Source organism: Psittacula echo (genome assembly GCF_963264785.1).
Source record: "Psittacula echo genome assembly, chromosome: 5".
Taxonomy (NCBI): Eukaryota; Metazoa; Chordata; class Aves; order Psittaciformes; family Psittacidae; genus Psittacula; species Psittacula echo.
In genome coordinates, this window is record NC_137739.1 from 59,130,451 (window position 1) to 59,153,546 (window position 23,096).

Genomic DNA, 23,096 nt, shown 5'->3' on the forward strand with positions numbered 1-23,096 from the left:
CTTCTTAAACATGTTATCCCAGAGGTGCTACCTTCATCACTGATGGGCTCGGCCTTCGGCAGCAGCGAGTCTGTCTTGGAGCCAGTTGGCATTGGCTGTACTGGGCATAGGAAAGCTTCTAGCAGCTTCTCACAGAAGCTGCTCCCATGCCTGCCCCCTCCTCCCTTTGCCATGCGAACCCAGTATACCTGTGCACTCTCCATGAGACCAAAACCCAGCTGTCTATAGCTGCTACTTCAGTTCAGGCCACTTACTCCAATATTAGAACAAGCTGTAGTCTTGGGATTGGCATTTCTGTTTCTCCATCTTTCCACCTGACATTGATCTTGCTAACCTGCATATCATGTCATGGATCTTGGAGAAAAGCTAATATTTAGGTGAGACAGAAGCAATATAACCGGATTGATCTACTAAAATGCCAATTTTTTTTTTAGCTGTCATATTTGTGTTCATCCATCAGAAATTTTCACATAAAAAACTTACTTATTTGTAAGCAATTTGTATTTTATTTAGACAAAACTTACTTTGTCTAAGCATCCCTACAGATTCCTCCCCCCCACTTTTACTTGGGCCCATGGCTGCAATCAGCATCTTTAACAATACAGAGAAAGTAAGAATAGATGTATTACAGCTTTTTTCATCAAGTATCTCAGTCTTACTGCTTCTCTGCAAGAACTAATGAACTAAAGGAATTAATAGAGTCTGCAAGACTCCAAACAGGTTCACAGAAACCTGTACTTTTCTCAACCAGGACACCCAGTGCTCTAAAGGGCACTTTACCCAAGTAAAAATTAAAGGACTGTATTCTTCTTGTTTAGGCATATATTCCAGTTCGAAATGGCTCTTGATGATAGGGCGGGAAATAACAGAACAATGTTAAAAATAGTGGGGTTATCTGACATCTTCCGTTTTCATTATTAGAGAGCATACTCTGCTTTCGGGCATCCTGGAGAGGCTCCCGGAAGGCGGGGCTGGGTCGGGGTTGCCGTGCCCTGCCCAAGGTGCACGTATCCGCCTGAGACCTCCCAGAGCTGCGCCCTCCCGCCCCCTGAGCCCTCGCGTCGCGCCGGCAGGCCCCGCCTCGGTGTGCCCGGGCCCGCCGTTTCCGCGGCAGCAGCTTGGCCGGCCGCGCTCCGCCCTAGGGCCCTCTCGGCAGGCAGCCGGCCGGGAGCCCGCCAGAACCGCTGTGGCTGACCCGCCGGCGGGATGGGGCTGGAGCCGGAGCCGTTGTTCCAGGCCTGGAGCTACTTCAGGCGGAGGAAGTTCCGGCAGTGCTCGGATCTCTGCTCTCAGCTGCTGGAGGGGCCGCCTGGCGAACAGGTAGTGGGGGCCGGGCTGGGAGGCCGTAGGGAAGAGAGGCGACGGTGTCGGTCAGCAGCAGGCCGCGGCCCCTCTTCTCAGCGTCCCGGCAGGGCGAGCATCCCGGCGCTCCTTCTCTACCTGTTGCAGCCGCCGAGAGGCCCGGTGTGACCCGCAGTTAGCGGGCAGGGCCGGGCCGGGCCGCGCCATGCCTGGCGAGGAGGGGGAAGAGGAGAAAGACCCGGCAGCGCCTTCTCACCGAGCGCCCTACGGCTGCCCTGTAGCCGGCGGCGGCCAGCGCAGGAATGCCGGGTCTTCCTTATACGCTCCTTGGTAGTACCTCCCGCCCCAGCCGCTAAGAGGAGGGGGATAGTGCAACAGGCACCTTGTGCTGCTGGGACTGAAGCGATGACAGTAGTGGGGTCCCAGAACTCCCCACAAGAAGAATTTTAACTCACTCAAGATTTTGCAGAGTTAAAATAAGAAAAGCCAAGACAAATCGGATATGCCTGAGGATGTTGCTGTTGATATTACATAGATGTTCAGATATCACAGTTGCTGTATGGACTAACCCTCGTAAGGTTAAGAGACACTCATTTTAGCTCAGCTTATGTAGAAGCATTACCGGGGCCAAAAAGGCGTTTCCGTTCCTCTCTCTGTGCTCTTTCTCCAGCTGCACTCTGTGGAAATGTTGGGCATGTGTTGTTCAATACCTACATATTTTCTCACCTTTCTGCAAGAAGGAAGGATTTGAGAATGTTGTTTGTGATTAATATTTGTATGCATGTAATGTGTAGCATCCTATAGCTACATATTTTGAGTTCTTTTCATCAAAAAGGAAAACTCTTAAGCTGCATAGTCACACAATTGTTTAAATATAAAGCACAGTAATTGTTTAAACTGGTTTAGGATAGATATTGAAAACATGATTTTGTTGATTTTTTTAAGTCTTTTTTTTTTTTTTAAGCATGATGTTATATACTGTAAGGCACCAACAAGGAGCAACCAGCAGAAAAAAGTTTGGCAAAGACATTCTAAGAAAACTGGCCCTGAGCACTAGATGTGATTAAGTATTAGTTCTGTGAAAGTCCTGTGTCATTTAGGTGTATTGACGTTATTGGGCCTTGATATGTGTGATCTTTGCATATAGAAGTACGGTACTTGATTCATGATAGAAACTCTTGAGATGGTATAGAAAATAACCGTAAATAAGAGTCATAAAGGTAATAATGATTCTGTTGCTATTAATTTATAATTTTTGTTAGTTGATAAGATGTTTTCCACTCTAAGATCTCAACATGGAAATATAAAGACAGCTGCATTTCTCCTGTATGCTGAAGCCCAAGTATAAAATTGTCTTGTTACACTTGGCAGCTCCAAACTTTTGCTAGGCTGTTTCCGGTAGCACAGAGGAACTTGTTGAAGATACCTGCAATGGACAGAAGTGGGGTAAGGAAGAGGGTGTGTAAGGCTGGGAAAAATATTTAGGAGGAAAAGAACTGAACAGTAATGAGAGGCTGTAGATCTCATTTGGTTTTGTTTCTTTCTTCCAAATATTGGTCACACATGCTGCAAACATTTAAGTATATAAATTTAGTTGTTTTCTTAGATTAAACCATACATTCTCCTTAGAGAAGCAGGACATTACATACCAGGAATGTGGGAGTTTTTCCAAATACTGTATAAAGTTAGGATGAGCAGTTCATCACTTAATTTAGTCTTTGAAATGATTACACCAGCCTATCAGCTCTATTTTCTACAAATATGAAAGAGTAAAAACATTTAAGGTAATTATGCTTTGAGAAACAGTGGGGATGGGGATATGAATGGTGTCTATGTGACACCAAATCACAAGCTCTTGGAAGAGGCCCCATATGAAATTTCTGAATTTTAAGGTCAAGCTTTGTCAGTGTTCTGAATGATTGCCATATTGTGATTGCTGGCAAAGGACTGGACTTTATAACTTGAGTGTGTTCATTTCAGAACTATATTCCTGTGCACAGTTTTGTGTGAAAAAAGGTATTCTTCAGCAGCAGCATATTTCTAACTTACCTGAAAGTTTGGATGGAGGAGAAATGTCTTTGCTTTCTGTAGAGGCAAACTTCATATATGGTTAGTTTTGCTCTTGCACCATATAATGTTCTTGAGGGATCCTTATTAAGAGCTCCTTTTAAACAGGAATTAATTTAGTCACAGAAATTTAGTGACTTCCAAAATATTTAAAAATATATTGACTTTATCTTGGAAAATATCAGTTTTCCTCTTTCACATTTTAAAAGTGCATGTTTTGGTCTTCTTGTAAAAGGGTATTTCATAGATAAGTGTTCGAATAAAGCACAACTGCAACTTGTATGCACAGCAAGCGGATATTATTCTATATAAACTATTTCATATAAGTGGAGAAACAGGTTAGAGCTTTTTAAAAGATAAATGCAGAGGTGGTTACAAGTGGCAATTCAGCATGTTTCTTCAGAAGGATCATGAAGTATACTGTACTTCATATTGTACAATGTAATGCCTACACAGCTTTTTTCCATCATTCCTGTTAGTTCAAAGAGCACAGCTTCTGACAGAAAATGTGGGGTTTATGCCATCTGTTTATTTTGGTACAGCAGGTTGGAGAAGCTAGAATATCAATTAAATAGCTTCCGAGAGTGCAACTTGAACCAAACTCAAACCAACTCAACATGCAAAATCTTACACTTTGAAATATCTTCAAGTAAAACATTTTCTAATTATCTATTTAAAACATAGCTTTAACATTCATGACAGATTTAGCATGGAATGGCATTTCTCTTCTTCAGCCAACTGTGCTCATGATATTTTATATTTCACACTTTTTATTGTAATCAACACAAAATCTTAATATTTATTGGTTATCAGTCCATGGAAGCCTGTATTTTATTATTCTATTTCTCATTTGTAAAGGCTTGCAGGTCTTTTCCCTACTTACGTTGTTACACTTTCAGCTTATTGTTTTCTACACTTGCTGCTTTCAGGTCCCAGTCTGTCACATTTGCCCAGGTGGGCTTCAGGCACAGAGTAAAGGAAATAGCAATGTGCCTCTAGAGTGTTTCATGTGTAGTTGAAACCTTACAATTTCATGCTTAAAAAACACATAGTAATTCTAAAACATTTTATGGTCAAACCCTCTGTTGGCGCGCTTCCACAAATCAGGCCCAAGTTATGTCATGGTAGGCACTAGGAAAGCAAATGGACAAATACAACACTCATGGCAAGTTTGGATTTAATGAGCTGCTGCGCAGCACAAGAGAATACTCAACTGCTGTAATCACTGTGCCATCTGTTCCCATCCTCTTGTCCTATATTCTGCTAAGCATGTGCTTCCCAACCTCTGCAACTACAGAAAGAAGGATCTTGTAAGAACAGTAGCCATGGTCACAGTTTTGAAAAGCATGCATTAGGATATGATAGAAACCAACCTACAGGAGATGGTGTCCTTTAAAGAGATGCTCAGGAATGGTTAAGCTGTGACAAAGATAAGAAGCTTTTCATGTTCAGGCAACTAACCTTCTCTCTTCTATGACATGCAATGTAACAATTAGTAAGTAAAGGAAGAGAATAACTGCATAATCAGACCTTGTTTGTTTGAAAGCCTGTCCATTTTTCCCAGCTGTCAGCTGATTTGCTAAATGGTAGGGCTGCTCCTGTTCCGTTGCATCCTCAGTGCTGTGTCAAAGCTATGGGCAGCTTAAATCAGCTTTCTACAGTACTCTTAGAAATAGGCATTTTTGTCAGTCACACTTATAAATGTAATAAATTTTCTTGACTTGTACATCTTGATATGTCTCTTAATTTACTACTCATGTACTTATAGCTTAGTATTCGGAATATTTTTCATTGCACGTGTAATGATTGTAAATAAGTTCTCCTTTAAGAACATTGTAAAAGATGATTTGATAGTCTCAAAAATAAGTTTAGTAATGATACAGTCACTGGTTACATTTCCATATATTTAGAAGCTTTCTTAATTGGTGTAGAACTCTCCTTGAACTCTGTCACCAGATGCAGTAAGCCCTAGAAGGTTTTTAAGGCATGGTGTTGACCTTTTACTCAACTGGGCATGTATCAGGAATATTCTTACATAGTAGTATCAAATGCTATGTCATTACAAACTTGAATTCTTAAAGAACAGAACAATGGAATCAAAACATTTTAAAATCAGTTGTTTTGTTGAAGAGTTCTTAATGAATAAAATTTATGAACACTGATATAAGAATGAGTAGCTGCTACTGAGCTTGATTTTATGGAAGACTTGAATATCTTTTTCTATAAAACGTGCTGTGTGTTTCTCTGTGTAAGAATTGGGAATATAGGTTTTATTGATGGCATTTGCTTTTATGCTGACAATTTTAGGATGGATAAAAGCTATATTTTCTGTGACTAGCTTTTAGGCATACAAACACATAAAGCCCTGATGTTCTGTTTAATTATTTTCTGTTGTAAGCAGATAGGCGTTGTATTCTATGTTTATAGTAATAGCATGACCTAGAAGAAACACAATCCAGGGCTGTCGCTGTTTATCATCCTGATTAGTTACCTAATCTGATTAGTCTTCTTTGTGTTCCATATGTCAGATTCAAGGCAATAACCAGCACCAATGTCTGAGGCCTGCTGTAGTTTAACAATTAAAAAAATAAAAAAGCCTAATATAATTAATAGACATATAGTGGATGCCCTGCCTTCAACTTGATTAATGGTCTGCAGTGAGGATTTGCTTTTGTTCGTTGGTCCTTTCTTCTCCCATGGTGAACTTTCAGCTACTATTACGTGCATACTGGTTTTTATAAGGTCATAATAAAGTTATCACGGATGTGTTTATGTACATGGAATTTGATTTGAAAAAAATCTTTAAGTGAAATCAGTTATCAAGAGATTATAGTTACTAAGGTTTTGCATAAAAATTAGTGATATATATAGTGAAGTCATTGTTCATGGGTAATGATTTTTCTGTGTTTCTGCTGTTAATTATTTGAAGAGCATTTTTAGAATATACTGATTTTAATATTCTGCATGTATGAAATCATACTGACCTGAAACTAATTGTAGAATGAAGCTTTATTTGAATATAAGGTGTGTAATCTTGTTTCATTCCCTCTTCTAGGCTATAAGCATCAAAAGACTTAATTTTCTAAATGTTTTTGGTCTTCAAATAAGCTGGCTTTACACATTAACTTTAATTTTAAAATGCCCTTGGTGGATTTAAAGATCTGTGTTAAATCCTTCCTTTATTGCTTTTACAATCTTATTAATTTCAAAGGAGCTTTATATGTGTAAATGAAGAATAAATTTGACCTTTTGTTTTGAGACACAAGCTTACTGGGCACCACTGTTTGTTAATCCTCTCAAAGAAATCTTTATTTGGAACCTAGTTCCAGTGGATTACTTGCATGGATAGAAAATGCTGGATCCACCCATGTTAAGATACATTTTAATGTTATTTTTTGTTGTTCCAGACTTCTGTTTAATGGGGAGGTTCTATCACTTGCTTGGGGGGTTACATTATTTCTGTTCAAAACCTGTGACAATATATTAAGATATATGAACAATCACCTACCATTATGACAGCAATGTTTTTAGTATTACTGGTCAACTCTTACTTTTTTTTCAAAGTGATGAGGGAAGTAATTTCTGTATTTTTTAGCAATATGAATGCTGCTAGATGAGTAATTTTCTTTTTTAATTGTTTTTTGTACTAATGAACAGTGACTAAGCGCGATACACATTTGAAATGTCAAGGCATTGTAATATTCCTAACCTTGTCCTCATTAATTATTGTTACACATACATTATGGAAGATCACCTACTGCTGTTAAACCATTTTCTAGTACACCGTATGTGCAGTAACACACGGACATGATAGAGTGAATAAAATGCAAGCTGAAATATCTCCATGTCCTTTATTACTTAAAAAGCTAGAACAGTTTATTTTTTTTAGAAGAGCAATACTATAAATAAAACAACGTGTAACAAGAACCTGAAGTTCATTTAATCATATATCTAAAATATAAAGGCAGTTTCAGGGCCTTAATCAAGTCCAGGTACATCACAGAGAGCTGAGATTAATCCCTCAATTAATGTTTAGTTCTTTAAAATACTAAATTTATAAGCTGTATAATGCATTCTAACACTGGTGAACAAGTTTGAGATTTCAAATAGAATCCTTAAAAGGCCATTGAAAGGCTGCATGGAGACCTCATAGCAGCCTTCCAGTATCTGAAGGGGGCCTACAAGGATGCTGGGGAGGGACTATTCATCAGAGACTGTAGTGACAGGACAAGGGGTGATGGGTTCAAACTTAAACAGGGGAAGTTTAGATTGGATCTAAGGAAGAAATTCTTTCCTGTGAGGGTGGTGAGGCACTGGAATGGTTGCCCAGGTAGGTTGTGATTGCTCCATCCCTGGTGGTGTTCAAGGCCAGGTTGGGCGAAGCCTTGGGTGGCATGGTTTAGTGTGAGGTGTCCCTGCCCATGGCAGGGGGGTTGGAACTAGATGATCTTAAGGTCCTTTCCAACCCTAACTATTCTATGGTTCTATGAAATTCCAGTACACTACAGAAGGAAGATGCAAGAGCATCAAAAGTCTTCCAGGTCCCTGCAGTCATGGAATTTACTCAGTAAAAGTGCTCAAATTGAAAGAAGTAGACCATGTCTCATACTACAAAGGAAAAGGGCAAGTTTGACCTTGCCATTCTCCTTGTGAAACAGCCAGCAGTGTGCCTTTGCTGCAAAGGAAGCTAACAGCAAGCTGAGCAGTGCTTCAGCTTGGAGAAGACATTGGTGTGATCTAGTAGCAGCCTCCTAATGTATCCAAGGAGATTATCAAGAAGATGGAGCTAAGTCCCTCACAGTAGTGCATGGAGTGAGAGACATCAAATATAAACTGAAATAAAGGAGGCTTTGGTTTGATACAAGGAAAAACATTTCTGTGCAAGGCAGTGGAGCAGGTTGCACGGTGACGCTTTGTGGTTGCCATCCTTGGAAATTTTCAAGACCCAACTGGCAAAGCTCTGAGCAACCTCAGCTGACCTCGTAGCTGACCTTGCTTTGAGCAGGGCCTTGAACTAGAAACTTCCTGAAGTCCCTTTCTAGTCTGTGTTACACTAAGGTTCTATATTCAGTCTAGTATAGCTGACTTAACTGTAGTAGATATACAGAAGGCCAGATGTGTAAGAAATTTTCCACTATCTCTAGGAGCAAAAATGAGCTGACTCTATGAAAGACTAGCAGTGATATAAAGAAAGTAGCATCCATCTCCCACCTTCTTTGTCTTTCCCTCTAAGATAAGTAATATGTTAGAGAAGAGAAATTCCTCCCTAGTGCCTGGAACTAAGCAGTAGAAGCTGTGAAAGATAGTTTAAATGTTATATAAAGATGAAAATTGCACAATAAATTATGATAAACCTACAATTCCTGTTATTATTCCTAACTTTTACCTCAAATTTTTGAGCAGATGTAAATTCCTGCTTTTTGGCTTGTAGTAAACTTCATCTTTTGTTTATTGGATTGTGCAATAAACTATTAGTTTGATATTTATTCCACTTAACAGTATTACTGTCCAGAATACAGTAAATATATTATTTCTATCATAGAAGTAAAAAAAAAAATCAATTTCTGCAGAAATTCTCTTTTATGTACTTCAGTGATATGAGTGTGGTAACCATCAGCGGTTAACAAAAATGCACAAAGATGGATGTATGTATGTATGTAGGCATTCTAAAGCCCATGGCATAATAGTGTGGTTAATGTTTGAGAGATTTGCTTCCATCTTCCAAGTTTTTTGGTTTGGTTTGGTTTTTTTTATGTACCATTTTTCAGTTTAATAATTCTGTAATGTTTTGCAAGATTTGGCCAACATGATCCAGCAGAAGCAAAAAAGCAAAAGAGATCTGAAAAATGTACTTACTGCAAATCTGCTTTTATTGCGTGAAATACTGATTAGCTCTATAATGTGTATAAGTTGAGAGAGAAAATCTTTGTTCAAAGTGAAGTGGTCACAGAGCATAATTCCATTTTTTGTCATTGTTTTTATTGTTTGACATTTCAATTCCTCAGTTCCTATTTAATCTCTTTTCAGGAGCCTGATTCTGAATACTCCGTGTTTCAGGTAAAATTCTTTTCATAAACACAATTATTAGATACAATCACAGAGAAGAATTTCTGATACACTGTGAATAATACTTGTTTTGTTGTTAAATCCTTAATGGCATAAATTTGTTTTTCATCATTTGTAAGGCAGTAGATTTGAAAAGGGTGTTTTAAATAGGCAGCTTTTATAGTTGATAGAATTTTATTTCTCACAAATATTTTCTATAGATTTATTCAACAGTTCAGTAGCTTAGTGCCTTCTAAAAGCTGAGTTGAATCTGTTTTGAGCTGAATGACCATCTGCTGATGAAATTAGGGAAAAGACTGTGTATTTCACAGACAGAACAATATTTAAGCTGTTAGGGCTCACTTTCACGTTTCATTTAATGCAATGTAATGGTGGGGTGGGGTGCTACGCATGATCTTCCTGCTCCTACAGCTCATTCTCACTGGCTACCTTGTGTAGAATCTGGTAGTGTTGAAGCTGTGTGATGATGCTTTGTGTAAGTGATGGAAGACTGAGGGTAATTGATTAGCTTTCACTCTGTCCACATTAGCACTAGATTACTGAGATGGGAAGAATAGTAATGTGCAGGTGACATCTTTTGGCTCCAGCCTACAGTCAGAAGAGATTAAATGCAACTTGAAATTGCATCTTTAAATACAGCTCAGTAACGTATTTTACAAGTTTCCAATTAAATTCCAATGAAGTCATGAAAGTTGTTTGCATACAAAATGATTTCAGTGAAGTACTGACAAATACCTTCTTAACTTTAAGGATTATGATTCACAAGGTAGTTAGTTGTGTTGTGGGGGTTTCACTGTGTACATAATAAAATGTAATTAAAAGGATTATTGGAGAATGAAACCTCTTACAAATGTGCATTATTAGTTTTAGAAAATACATTTTAAGTATTTTAGATTTTAAGTTTACCCATTTTTTAAATTTAGTTTCTGGAGTTTGAGGAGCAAGAGGAAGATACAAGATTCAGTTAAAAACCAGTTATTGGGAACTAAGTAAAAAACACTGTCGCTTTTTCTGGAGTTTAGACTTCTTAAGAAATACTGTATTACATTTTTGTACTTACAGTAGTTAAGATACTCTTTCCCTCTTTAATCACTATCAGTTGTTGTAAAGTTCTGTTCTGATTATGAGTTAAGCAAGGCAAATCTATTATTATGTTGTGTATATGTGGGTTGTCTGTAATGAGCTGTCCCTTTCTTGTTCCTACTGTTTGAGTGCCCCTTTCATAAAACTGCAGGTCGTCTTAATAAATGCCAGACACGTTGCTTGTCGCAAAACAAAATAATTGATCCTACAAAGAGAGAGCAGATAATATAAATGGAATCTGCAGCAACACTTTGAGTCTCCTAAAAGTAAAGGTCACCTTTCTGTAGTTTAAGCAGCAAACTGGCCATTTTTTTCTATTGCTGTTTCGATCAGAAGTCCTGTAACAAACATTGCTGCCGGCGATACTTTAATCTACAGGCTGATATTTAATTAAGGAATAATATGCAATATTTGAATTTTCGTTGGCTGTGAAGCCTCAAACTAGGATCTTAAGTCTAGAAGAGCTGCCTAAGGAATCTATTTTTTATGACAGATACTTGTCCAATAATGTCAGTAATATTGCTTCTCAAAACACATTATCTCATGTTTGTGTTGGGAAAAATCACAGTAACATACTTACGTTTATATTAAGAACTGGCCCCAGTTTTAGCAATTAGTGTAAAGAAGCTATTGCTTTTACTTCCCAGGACAAGATCGTTACTATAGGCAGCTTTTCTTACCTCTCATTTAAAGAACAAATTTTTGCATGCGTTTGACCTTTTGTTCTATTAAGGTAGCATCAGTCTGTTTCTTTTTTGAAGTGTCTACTTAGCAAATATTACCATGCTTTTTCATCAGACTGCTGTACTCCCTGTCAGAAAGGAAACAAATGTAATTGTTTGGGCAATTTGGAAAATTTATGATGATCTGTTCAAAATCAGAAGGAAGATCAGTTATTAATCTTAAGGCTCCCTTTATTGTACCTTCTCTAAGTACATTATAGGCATATTAAATTATCAAAGTGATTGGATCTGCACTTATTTTGCTGGTATGGCTGCCACTGGTTTTTCTTTTCCGCACTGATTTGGTTTCTCTATAGTCTACACAAAGCTTGTCACATAGGCTAGAATTATGCTTGCCTTTCCAAACTGCTGGTATAATCCTCCAAGACATTTAATGTAGCAATTTGTCAGTTCAGTTCACTAACAAGTGCTCCAGTAATCTCACAATTGGAGATGCTTAATTTATGCATTTACACATTTTTTACACTTGATGCTTTGAATGAAGGCATTCTAGATTATCTTTCTAAAGACTGTCATTGTGGATAGTAACGTACTGTAATTGCTGGTTAAAAGATTTCCCTTCTTTCCCTACAGATGCCTAGAAAGAGCATTATTTTGCATTACAGTGGTTTACTTGCCTCCATCTCCCATCCCAATTTAAATAATGTGTCTGTCAGCAGTGGTATTTGAGCGGCACTGGTATCTGGGGATTTCTTCAAAAGCGCACAAGTTCTCAGAAGGTTGCACTGACTTAAATTAGTAATAACTTTTCATGAGGAATGAAATTCTGTCCTCCAAACTCAATGACTGTAGCTTTTCCCTCCCAAAGAGTTGTCTAAAGCGTTGATCCCCTTTCCACTGCATCATGCAACTGCAGGATGCACACAACTGTTTAAGTCAATACCTTATTCAAGCCTATTAAAACTTTGAAGGGAATAATAATAAAGAAGTGGCAAAACTGCTGATTAGATTATTTACTTTGTGTCCTGAAAATGTTTTACTTTTTATTTTATCCTTATTCAGGCTGCCTGGAGCCTGAAAACACGAGCTTTGACAGAAATGGTGTACGTGGATGAAATTGATATGGATCAAGAAGAAATCGCAGAGATGGTGCTAGATGAAAATGCCATTGCTCAAGTTGCACGTAAGAATGACTTTCACTTATACACATTAAAGCATGAAGATCTCTTTTGTGCAGGATTGGATTCTAGCATAAAATAGTACATGTTGAGGTGACTTGATATTGCTTTAGCTATTGCTACAAGAAGAGTTTTCTCTTGTTTAGGTTGTTTCATGGTTACATGGCACTGTTGAGATACACCACATGATCTTGATGTAGTGCTTAGTCTTGTCAGACAGGGCTTCAGACAAATAGTATTTTGTCATCTTTTCCTCTGTATGTCTGTACTGACTAGCTCTTTTCCATCAGTGCATTGTTTCTTTTACTTCTTTCTGGCTTCTTTAGGCACTGTGGGAAACTACAGAAAAATATATGCTCTTGATGTAGTGTGAATCTCATCCATATGCCTATACTCTAGGCAACAGTCTGGCCAAATATGACATCACCTTTTGTATCATTTCCCACAAACATTTTCATTTTCTCTCTCCTGCCTTTCTCTACTTTTTCATCTCTTCCTTCCCAGAGCAGTTCTTCAGCCCTGCCAGTGCTGCTTGCATGCAGCTGTTTTCAGCTTCGTCAGTTCCCTTCTAAGTGGGCTGTAATTAGTAGTCTTCTACTACTTTTTGGCCTTATTTCTGGTTTTCTCTATTTCTTCAGTCCAGTCCACATGGGAATTTTTAGGCATCTTATTAAATGTGGCTCTTAGCTGCCTACTGTGTCAAAGAATTCAAGGGAAGAGCTGGATGTAGGCCAGAACTAATACTTGAAGCATTAAAAGCTTTTCTCATCTGGATAGAAGCAGGTAATTGCATATCTGTCTGATGACATTTTAAAAAATGTTCATTATATGCTTGGTCAAATAATACAGTCAAGCAGTATTCAAGTTGTGTTTATACGTTATAATAATCACATGTGTCTGTCTTTAAGCCATATAATAATAAAATTTAGACTTCTATTTGATTTTATGTACCCTGTGGTAGAGATCATCTTCCAAGAAAAGTCATTTGACAAATTTGATTGAGAAATAAGGCATTCCGGAAAAATACATTCATGCTATATTTAAACAGAAAAAAAAGTGACTTTGTGGATAGTGTGTCAGATTTTGAAGCCAAGGAAAATCATTATGATAGTGTGGCCTGCACTCCTCAATCAATGACAGAAGACTTTGCTATTTGTGCTTCAAATCCACTAGATGTGCCTGAGCTAGTATGCAGATTTCAGAAAGCCTAAGAACTTTCCCGAGAGAGAGAACCCCCTGCAGTCTTCATTAAATTACTAAGTTTGCTAGCTTTTATCAGTGTATGACATATCTTTAGTGGAAATTATCAACTGTAGCTCCAGCTGTTGCTTCTTCGTGTACAGTTTAAGCCTGATACGAGGTCTTTATTTTCAAAGGTGTATTTCCAAAGTAACTAAAGCTGTCATTAAGTCATCCAGTAATCTTTTCTTTGGTAAACTAAACAATTTTCTCATTCTGAGATGTATATTCTAATTTTTGAGCTAAATCGTGAAACTTTCTTAACTCTTTCCAGTTAATCTGCATGCTTTTTCAGTTTGTCACTTAAACCAGACAATGTGTCCACTGACACACAGAAAATACTTTTTTTTTCCACAGTTTGATTTTACTTTCTTTATACACCTGAAGTGTTTTTCTGTAACATTTTTAAAAAAAAGATAAGCACAGATATCACTAGGGAAGGAGCAAACAGAATGGATTGGACCAGAGGCAGTAGATGCAAACTGAAACACAGGAGGCTCTGTCTGAAAATCAGGAAGCACTGTTATTACTGTGAGGGTGACCGGACACTGGCACAGGTTGCCCAAGGAGGTTGTGGAGTCTCTGTCCTTAGAGATTTTCAGAAACCATCTAGACAGGGTCCAAGACAGCTGGCTTTAGATGGCCTGTTCAAGCCTGGCTGGATCAGATGACCTTCAGAGGTCCCTGCCAACATCAGCCATTCTGTAATTCTATGATCACGTCTACTTTTACACATGATCTAATAAGAAAAAGTGGTAGCTGGCTGTGGGTTTTTTCTTTTGCTGTTAAAGTGTGTTATCTATAGTTGTGCAGGACTCAGGGTCTTTTACTGTGGCAAATCTAGGATATCCTCCACCACTATATTTATAGCTTACAAACTTAAAAATGTGTAGTCATACCTCACATATTGCAACTGGTACTGTATGCACTTCACTTACTAAGCAGTTCAAATCCTTTTGCATCAGTTAAATATCCGTTTAAATTTTTCATCTGTCCTTATCTTATTTTCCAGATTAAGCTATCTTAATAATGGTTTTGCTCTTGGTTTTGCATTATTAAATAATTCCTGAATTGTAAAGGGTCCAGTGGAAACAACTACTTTTCTGTGGTTCCACTTCATACATATATATATAATAAAATCTATTTCCATTAGTTTTTAAATGTTTGTAATTTTGCTGCGTTAATTTTTATCAGTCTTGTTTGTTAATAAAAATGTCCTATAGCATCATTTTACAGAAAATTCCGAGCATACTACGTTTGGACTCTTAAGACCATCCAGTTTATCAGCTAATGTTATAATCTTGTAATCTTGTTAAAAGTGTTACCTTGACAACATGTTTTTCAGAAACACATACTAATTGGCAGCTCATACTAATCACAGCTATTTCATTGACAAGGAAGTTACAGGAGTCATCTGCACTCATGACTAACTGCTGAAATTACAGTCTTAAATTCTGGTACTGTTAGTGGCCACATGCACAGGCCTTTTGATGCCTATTCATAGCTCAGTTGGGTTTCTTAAAGGATTGAGTTGTCTGGGGTGAGATCGAGGGAACTAAATCCTGTAAGCATTCTCCCAGTGCACCAAAAGCATGAAACAATCATAGTTATTAAAAACTGTGTCTGGAAAAGTGATTTCAAAGCTCTACCATTTTTGTATTATTGTGATAGTTTAAAAAAATAGGCTCTGAAAGTGGAAAACTAGTTCAGCATCTGCTAGCCTGAGAAGTTGAAAGCCACCTTCTCCATTTCTTGTAAGAGTGCCATCGTTACGTTGGAAGCTCTGCTGGATGGGCTGGCCACCCTTTCTGTTGCGTAAAAAATTGAAGATTCACAGGACTGTAAAGAGCAAGTAAGCAACAGAGATCGTAAGTGCAGCCAGCCAGAAGAGAGAGAATCCTGAGTTTTGCTCCTTTTTTTTAACATCCCTTACATATTTAGTTGGTATTATGGATTAAAAAAACTAAAAGGTATTTAGATTGAGTTAGAAGTTACCAATTTGGAAAAGTCCACTGGTTTAAACAGTGGTCTGGCAGTATCTCAGAGGTAACTGCAGCTTGAGGGCAGGAGAGAGAAAAAACTGAAGAAAGGCAAACTTGGGCTTCATCTTGGTGAATTAAAGGAAAAAAAAACCTATCTACTTATCAGTTTAACTTCAGTTCTTTGAAACATTTGGAATAAAAGCAGTTCATACATATCTAGAAAACAAGTAGATAAGTAGCAGTGATATGTCAAGAACTGTCTGTTTCAACTGAAGTCTCATTTCTTTCTGTACATGGTAACAAGTAGTGAACAAACCCGAAGGTGTAGATGTCATATCTTGCTTTTAACCAAGTTTTTGAAACCATCTCTTAGACATTCACTCAGAAGGTTAGAAAAACTGACTATAATCATATGTCAGTGAAGATGATGGAAAATCTACATGCAGGAACTAGTAATGCTTAATGATCCACTGTCAAAACATAAATACATGAAAAGGAGACCCTTCAGCTCTTCACCTGTGCTCAAGCCAATTCAATATTTTCATTGATAACCTTTGGATATGGATGTGTTTGAACTTTTCTGTGCCCTAAGTTGTGGGTGGGGTCCTGTAGAGGTCTAATGACATGAGAGCTTTCTCCGTCTGCCCTGTAGCTGAAGGCTTTGGTTTTCTTACTCAAGTCTGGCTGCTATTTTAGTCCCACATAGAAAATATACCATTTCAAATTAGCATGATCTCATTGTTTCAGTAACCTTTCTTACTTCAGTGCTATCTGTCGCTCCTAAGATGATCTTGAGAATTGTTGTGGGTTAGCCCCAGTAGGCAGCTAAGCCCCACACAGCCATTAGCTCACTTCTTCCTAGTGGAATGGGGGAGAGAATGGGAAGGGTAAAAGTAAGAAAGTAATGTTCTCTGTGGCAGGTTTCTCACAATAGTCTGATAATTTATCAGTAGTACTGTGCAATATTTGTTTTTTGTCTCCTTTGTGTATGTTCTTTGTTCTGTGTTTGAACAAAGAGCTTTCCATTTTTTTGTAAAACAAAATTTTTTGAAGTCCACCAGACAAAGGTGGTGTGTCTTGACGTGAAGTGAGAAATGCTGTTATTTTATAGGACCAGGAACATCTTTGAAACTCCCTGGAACTAGCCAAGGTGGAGGCCCCAGTCCAGCTATTAGGTATGTGATTGTTTATTTTTTTTTTTTAAATGTGACCAATTGAAATTGAGCAAATCCTAAATTTAACTTCTGGAAATGAAATGTTTCAGATATAAGTGTTTAAATTCTCTATTGATAAAAACTACACAATATAAGGATAATGTGCTTAACATTTTCAGGCCAGTAACTCAATCAGGAAGACCTATTACAGGATTTGTAAGACCCAGCACGCAAAGTGGACGGCCAGGTACTATGGAACAGGCTATAAATACACCTCTCACAGCTCGTCCAATTACTAGTGCTTCTGGGAGATATATTAGGCTAGGAACGGTAAGTTGGTAGACTCTGCTTTCAGAATGATGGCTTTCTTGGTGAGAGTATTGGTACAGTGACATTGTAATTGATTTAAAAGCTGCATCTAAACTCAAGTTTGAGGGAGGTGAGCATTTTTAATTTTTTTTCTAACTTTTTGTAGTATAGTTTGAAAATGTTACTTGTTTTCTAGTCTTTTTATATTAAAAGTATACATAAAGTCGTAAAAAAATCACATAATTTTGAAATACACAAGTTCTGTGAGACTTACTTTTATTCACTGTAGGCCATGAAAAGACATGATTTCCCTGTAAGTATGTTGAAACCTGCTCCAAGTTTTTCAGTTTACTACAAAACAATTACTAATCTCTCAGTGTCTGTTACTTCAGAAGATAAGGAAAATAAATTATACTAGTTTTATCCTGGTTTATTGGTAAAATTAATAATCTGCAATTGGCATGAATATGTAATACAGATTAACATTACATTAATGGAAAAACATGCTGTATTCTCAGTATTGCAGATATTAACTGATAGTTCTAAACCTTTCCTGAAGAGTTTTTGTTATGTATCCCAACTACCTTCAGTCCATCCAACAGTTAGTCTAAGCTACATGTTTGGGCATATTATGGAAATAGTAGAGAGAGGGAAGAAAAAGGTAGCTCTAGAAGGTAGTTCATGCAACCTCTTTCGGGGACTGTGTGGGAGTAGGACAAAGTCCTGGCTTTCAGAAAAGATGAAATTCAGTAAGCAGAGTCTGTACTGCACAGTAGAGTACTGCATCTGTAAATGCTTTGTTTGTTTAGTGGGGCTTTTTCTTTTTGTTTGTTTGTTTCTGATTCTTTTTTGGATACTACAGATATTTTGAAAATTTTCCAGAAAAGTGTAAGGGATCATCCTACTTAAAAAATTCTGTCTCCCCTTCAGGCTTCGATGATAACAAATCCAGATGGCCCTTTCATAAATCTATCTCGACTGAATTTAGCAAAATATGCTCAAAAACCCAAACTGGCAAAGGTATGTAACTATTTTAGTTAATGTTGTGATCTCTTTTCCTTATTTTCTGGCATCATTCTAATGAAACTGTACATAAAGATACAATGAACTATGGTGTAGATGTGAAGTTCAGAAAAAGGGTGCATTTACTTATCTTTTGACAGTGGTTACCAGACTTGAAATTGAAAATATGTCTAAAGAAACTATGTTGAAACTGTAACATAGAATTATAGAATCATAGACTAGTTAGGGTTGGAAAGGACCTTAAGATCATCTAGTTCCAACTCCCCTGCCATGGGCAGAGACACCTCACACTAAACCATGTCACTCAAGGTTCTGTCCAATGTGGCCTTGAACACCACCAGCAATGAAGCATTCACAACTTCCCTGGGCAACCAGTTCCAGTGCTTCACCACCCTCTCAGTAAAGAATTTCTTCCTTATATCCAATCTAAACTTCCTGCTTAAGTTTTAACCCCTTACCCCTTGTCCTGTCACTACAGTCCCTGATGAAGAGTCCATCCCCAGCATCCTTGTAGGCCCCCTTCAGCTACTGGAAGGCTGCTATGAGGTCTCCACGCAGCCTTCTCTTCTCCAGGCTGAACAGCCCCAACTTTCTCAGCCTATCTTCATACGGGAGGTGCTCCAGTCCCCTGATCATCCTCATGGCCCTCCTCTGGACTTGTTCCAACAGTTCCATGTCCTTTTTATGTTGAGGACACCAGAACTGCACACAATACTCTAAGTGAGGTCTCACGAGAGCAGAGTAGAGGGGCAGGATCACCTCCTTCAACATAGGAAGAACATGTATAGATTAAAATATTCTATTCGTAAATAACTTTGAACTATGCATATATGAGTGATGAAAGGCAACTAAAAAAAATTCCAGGATTGAAAAAATCCAGCAGAACTCTGCTTAGTGTCTGGAAATGCAGTTCTGTGTACAAATGGCAGTCCTGGCCTAAAAATGTTCAAATAGTTTGGATTTTTCCCTTTCATTTTATGGCATGAGTTAATACTTTTTACATAAAGAGATTTCATCTTTTTGATCAGAATTCTTAATTTTCAGTTAAGATCTTATGGTTGACAGCCATTGAAACTGATTCTCTCTACCAATAGAACAGGTTTATCCAGGTTGTCTGCCCAGTTCACTATTTTAAAAGCTGAGTGGAAGGGGCCTAAAAGTCATGTTATGAGTTGTCACTCTAGCCTTTCAGTTGTATCTTTCCCCAGCACAACCAGTAAGTTTTATAGATGATGATGATGATTTCTGTGCATATTTTGTTCACAAAAGACAGCTGTTGGGCTGAGGCCAACAACCCATTTTGCACAAGGTATCAAATGACTATCAGACACTCTCAGGAGCTGTATTTGGTTAGCAACCTAGGGTTGAAGGAACCCATATGTATTCAGTCTGTTTTGAGAAACGTAGTGGTGAACCCTGTTAGAAGACTAGCTGTACCTAATAATCTGCTGGTGGAAATTAGCTCCTCCAGTTCAAAACTTTAGTTGATAATTTTTCATAAGCAATTAGCAAATTCTGTTGCCTTTTAAAACCTGATCTAGACTGATGTAGGGTATCATTTTTCAGTGTTGTTTTCAAAGGAACTAAATTTTGTGTAATTACGCTGTGTTCTTACATATCTGTATCTTATGCTCTTTAAACTAGGCAGAAGAATAGATCTCAAATATAGTAAGTTCTAGTCTGGCAAGATAGTGAAAGACTTCCAAACCTTAGCAAAATTTGGGCAGTTATGACTGAGTTTATCAGTTCTGAAAAAACAGCAGGCCTTTTGTTCCATCATGACCTTGCCAAAGCACACATTATTCTAGATCTATCACAGTCAGTAAAGTAGGGAGAATGTAGGAAACCTGGGAAGGATTAAGAAACAGAAGACACATCCATAAGAAACTGGGCTTAGTTCTTCTGATTGCAGACAGCTAACTTTTGATTGTGTTTGGTAACCCCATATATTATTTAAGTAGGTAGGTTAGCTTTCAGATGAAATATTTGTTCCCAGCAACGGCTCTCAGGAATAAGAAGCATATATTTTTAACAATTTTGGGGTTTAATTAGTGTTTTCTGGACAATGGGGTAACTGTTTTCCTTGAGTTTTATGTGAAAGAGGGTTAAGCAAAAAAATGTAAAGCAACAGTCACAGTAACATCCATAGGCAGCAGGTGTACTTGTCAGTATTATGAATTTAATACATTTTGACATTAATAGTTCACACAGAATGTAAGATCTTCGTTTAAATTAGGAGCTACATGGATTTATAAGTTGAGGTTTTTTTAAACAAGACAGCATTAAGGCTAAGCCAAAGCAGGAGGTGAGACTGCATACTACACTCTATATTAAAGAATCATTACTTAAAGTTTTGAAACTCTTTGAGCTGTAACCTCTCCCAGGTGCAAAAAGATGCTAAATCTTATAACTACTAGATTCACATAATTAGCCTGTATATTCATGGTGGTATATAATCCTTCCATGTGCTTTTTCCTTATATGTTTGCAAAGTATACTCATCACGTCTTTTTATATATATTTTTTTCTTTTTTAAGTTAGATTATCTATCTTTTCAGTGCATGACTTGGTTTTCCAAAGTTTTGAAGTATACAAGAATGTAGGTTCTTTCTGACTAGCATCAGCCATGTTAAGGACCATTGCAGGAAACCCCATAGTAGATGTATGAGGTAACACATATTGCCAGAGAAAGCCTCTAGTAAATCTCAGTTAGCAACTGGTTTATAGTATAAACCAGGAAGTTTTATCTTTTTTTGTTTACGGATTTTTAAAGTTATCTTAATAAATCTAAACTTTTTTTAATCCAAATTAATGTTCAGTCATTTAAATCTTTTTGAAGGTCAAGATACATAGGTAACAGTGGTAAATTTCTTGTGCCAACCATGGAAGAAAGCATCTTTCATCACTTCAGATTTACCCACTTTTACTGAATGCAACTTCCCTGTTATTGAACTAGTGGAGGAAATATTCCAATATTTCTTTATTTTCTATTCTTTTGTTATCTGCCTATTCCAATTTCCCTACACATGTGGTTTTATTTTTAGTTCTTTAATATTTTGAATCATCTATTCAGTCTTTTCTGACCAAAAGTAGAAAAAAAAAAAGTAGGTTGCGATTTACTTTCCTCCCCAGACATGACAATTCATTAGTATTTCTCTAGTTTCCTTAAGGTAAATCTTTTAAGAATTTTGTCTAAGAAAAGGTAGCAAGAGAGTTATGGAAGCCCTTAGAAGACTGCTGTCTTGTTCTTTATTTCTTTCCTCATGGGGCAATATTTTCTTCTTTTCTCTTTTTTTCTTTTTTTTTAATAACAAATAGTAAGAATTTAGAAAAACAGTCTGTTCTTTTGAAGCAATTAAGACTGGGATTTGGATGCAGAAAAAGATCAAGGTTCAACCACTAGCAACCATAAGCACCTAACTATACATTGCAGAAAGTCTTTTATTAGATCACTTGTTGATTTTCCTGTTACAAAGCCATGAAAATGGTACCAGGTTTTCAAATCTATATTCACTTTCAAATGATAGCTGCCTTTTTTTAAAAGTGACTCTAAGGACCAAAGATAAGAGGCAATTCCACTGGTCTCTGGCAACAAATTAAGAATTAAAATGCTTTCCTGTAATGACAATGTAGCAATCTATAATTCTTGTCTATTCAAGTATTAATTAAATGTACATGTCAGAAATTGTGTGTGTAAATGTGATTGCGTTCACAAATAATTAATTTCTGCTTAATATAATCAAGATTCTGCATGCCTGTAAAAGAATGTTATCAATTTTTATCTTCAAATATGACAATGTTTTAAATATTCTTCTGACAGGCATTGTTTGAATATATTTTTCACCATGAAAATGATGTAAAAAATGTAAGTAATTCATGTGTTCCATTTTCTATTTTTACAAAATATTATTGCATTATTTCAGTCAGTATTCCATTGAACTAATGGTCCAGGTAGTACATCACCTCTGAGTACAGAAGTGAAGCATTAAAAGTTGTGTAGGAGAGAGATATCCTCTTTTACATGGGTGATAGTCAGGAATGATAATTTGCAAATACGAAGAGACAGATTGCTGTCTGTTCTGAGAAGCAAAACATTCTAATGCTTAAAACTAGGTCACTCATCTATCAACATGATAAGATCCCCATATCTAATGACTTCATGTTAACAGAATTTACTTGAGCCTGAGCAGCAGCTGAAATCATCATGTGTCCTGTAGCTGAACTGCCTAGGAAGTTCAGTGCTCCTGAGACTTGAGAGTAAGCAGTAAGCTACAGAAAACTGTCTGTTAACAGAAGAAGTTGAAAATACCTGGCTGAATAGGTAGTGCTTGAATTGAAAATGATTTGACATTTTAAACTATTGAGGTGATTGTGCATTTTGGTGAATAGAAAGGAAAGAAAGGTATTTGGTGAAACTGCAGAAAAATTAAATATCGGTAGGACTTTGAACACTTGTTCTAGCAATTTAATTCCATAGTGCTGAAGTGTTTTGTGGGCTCAAGAGAAAGATTGTATTGTCCATACGATTGTAACATTTATTCTCCAAAAGTTTTTCTAAGCTTCTCTCTTACCCTGTCCAGAATTTTTCTTCAGTGGTTCTTAGTATTTCTTCTGCACTGAATTGGTAAGATCAAGTTTCACAGTATCACAGTATGCTAGAGATTGGAAGGGACCTCAAAAGATCATCTAGTCCAATCCCCCTTTCAGAGATAGGTAAAAGTTGCAGAACTTTTTTGGCAGTTCAACCAGGGAAATAATTAATTTAATGAATAAAGTGTCAAAACTATTCAATTACTATGTTAGATATGCACCCAGTTGAAATGGAATAAAAATCTCTGCTTGAAGTTTGAAAGAAGTGTTTCTGTAAGTAATGCATAGCTGATGAAACAGTTACTGAATTTTCTGCCAGATCACTAACTGATGTGTGATTAGATTTGAAATTAAAGTCTCCAGTTCATTAATAACACACACAAAAATATTTTTCTGACATAGATCAGAACCATTTCCAAAT

The 23,096-nt window shown here is 37.2% G+C and overlaps 1 protein-coding gene across 6 annotated transcripts in view; it reads left to right on the top strand.

Moving 5' to 3' along the window:
• Positions 1-1,206: 1,206 nt before the first annotated feature.
• The window catches only part of TTC8 (tetratricopeptide repeat domain 8), a gene marked incomplete at both ends in the record, with an annotated part of 42,857 nt that continues 20,967 nt past the window's right edge, over positions 1,207-23,096 (top strand). For 2 of the 6 annotated variants that reach the window (XM_080618440.1, XM_080618441.1), the window contains 6 exons: positions 1,207-1,320; positions 12,264-12,384; positions 16,712-16,775; positions 16,934-17,084; positions 17,994-18,083; positions 21,906-21,950. In XM_080618440.1, the coding sequence (XP_080474566.1) occupies positions 1,207-1,320; positions 12,264-12,384; positions 16,712-16,775; positions 16,934-17,084; positions 17,994-18,083; positions 21,906-21,950 (585 nt within the window). Of the gene's footprint in view, positions 1,324-9,396; positions 9,427-12,263; positions 12,385-16,711; positions 16,776-16,933; positions 17,085-17,993; positions 18,084-21,905; positions 21,951-23,096 lie in introns of all 6 variants that reach the window. The other 4 variants (XM_080618442.1, XM_080618443.1, XM_080618438.1 and 1 more) reach the window with 3 other exon arrangements.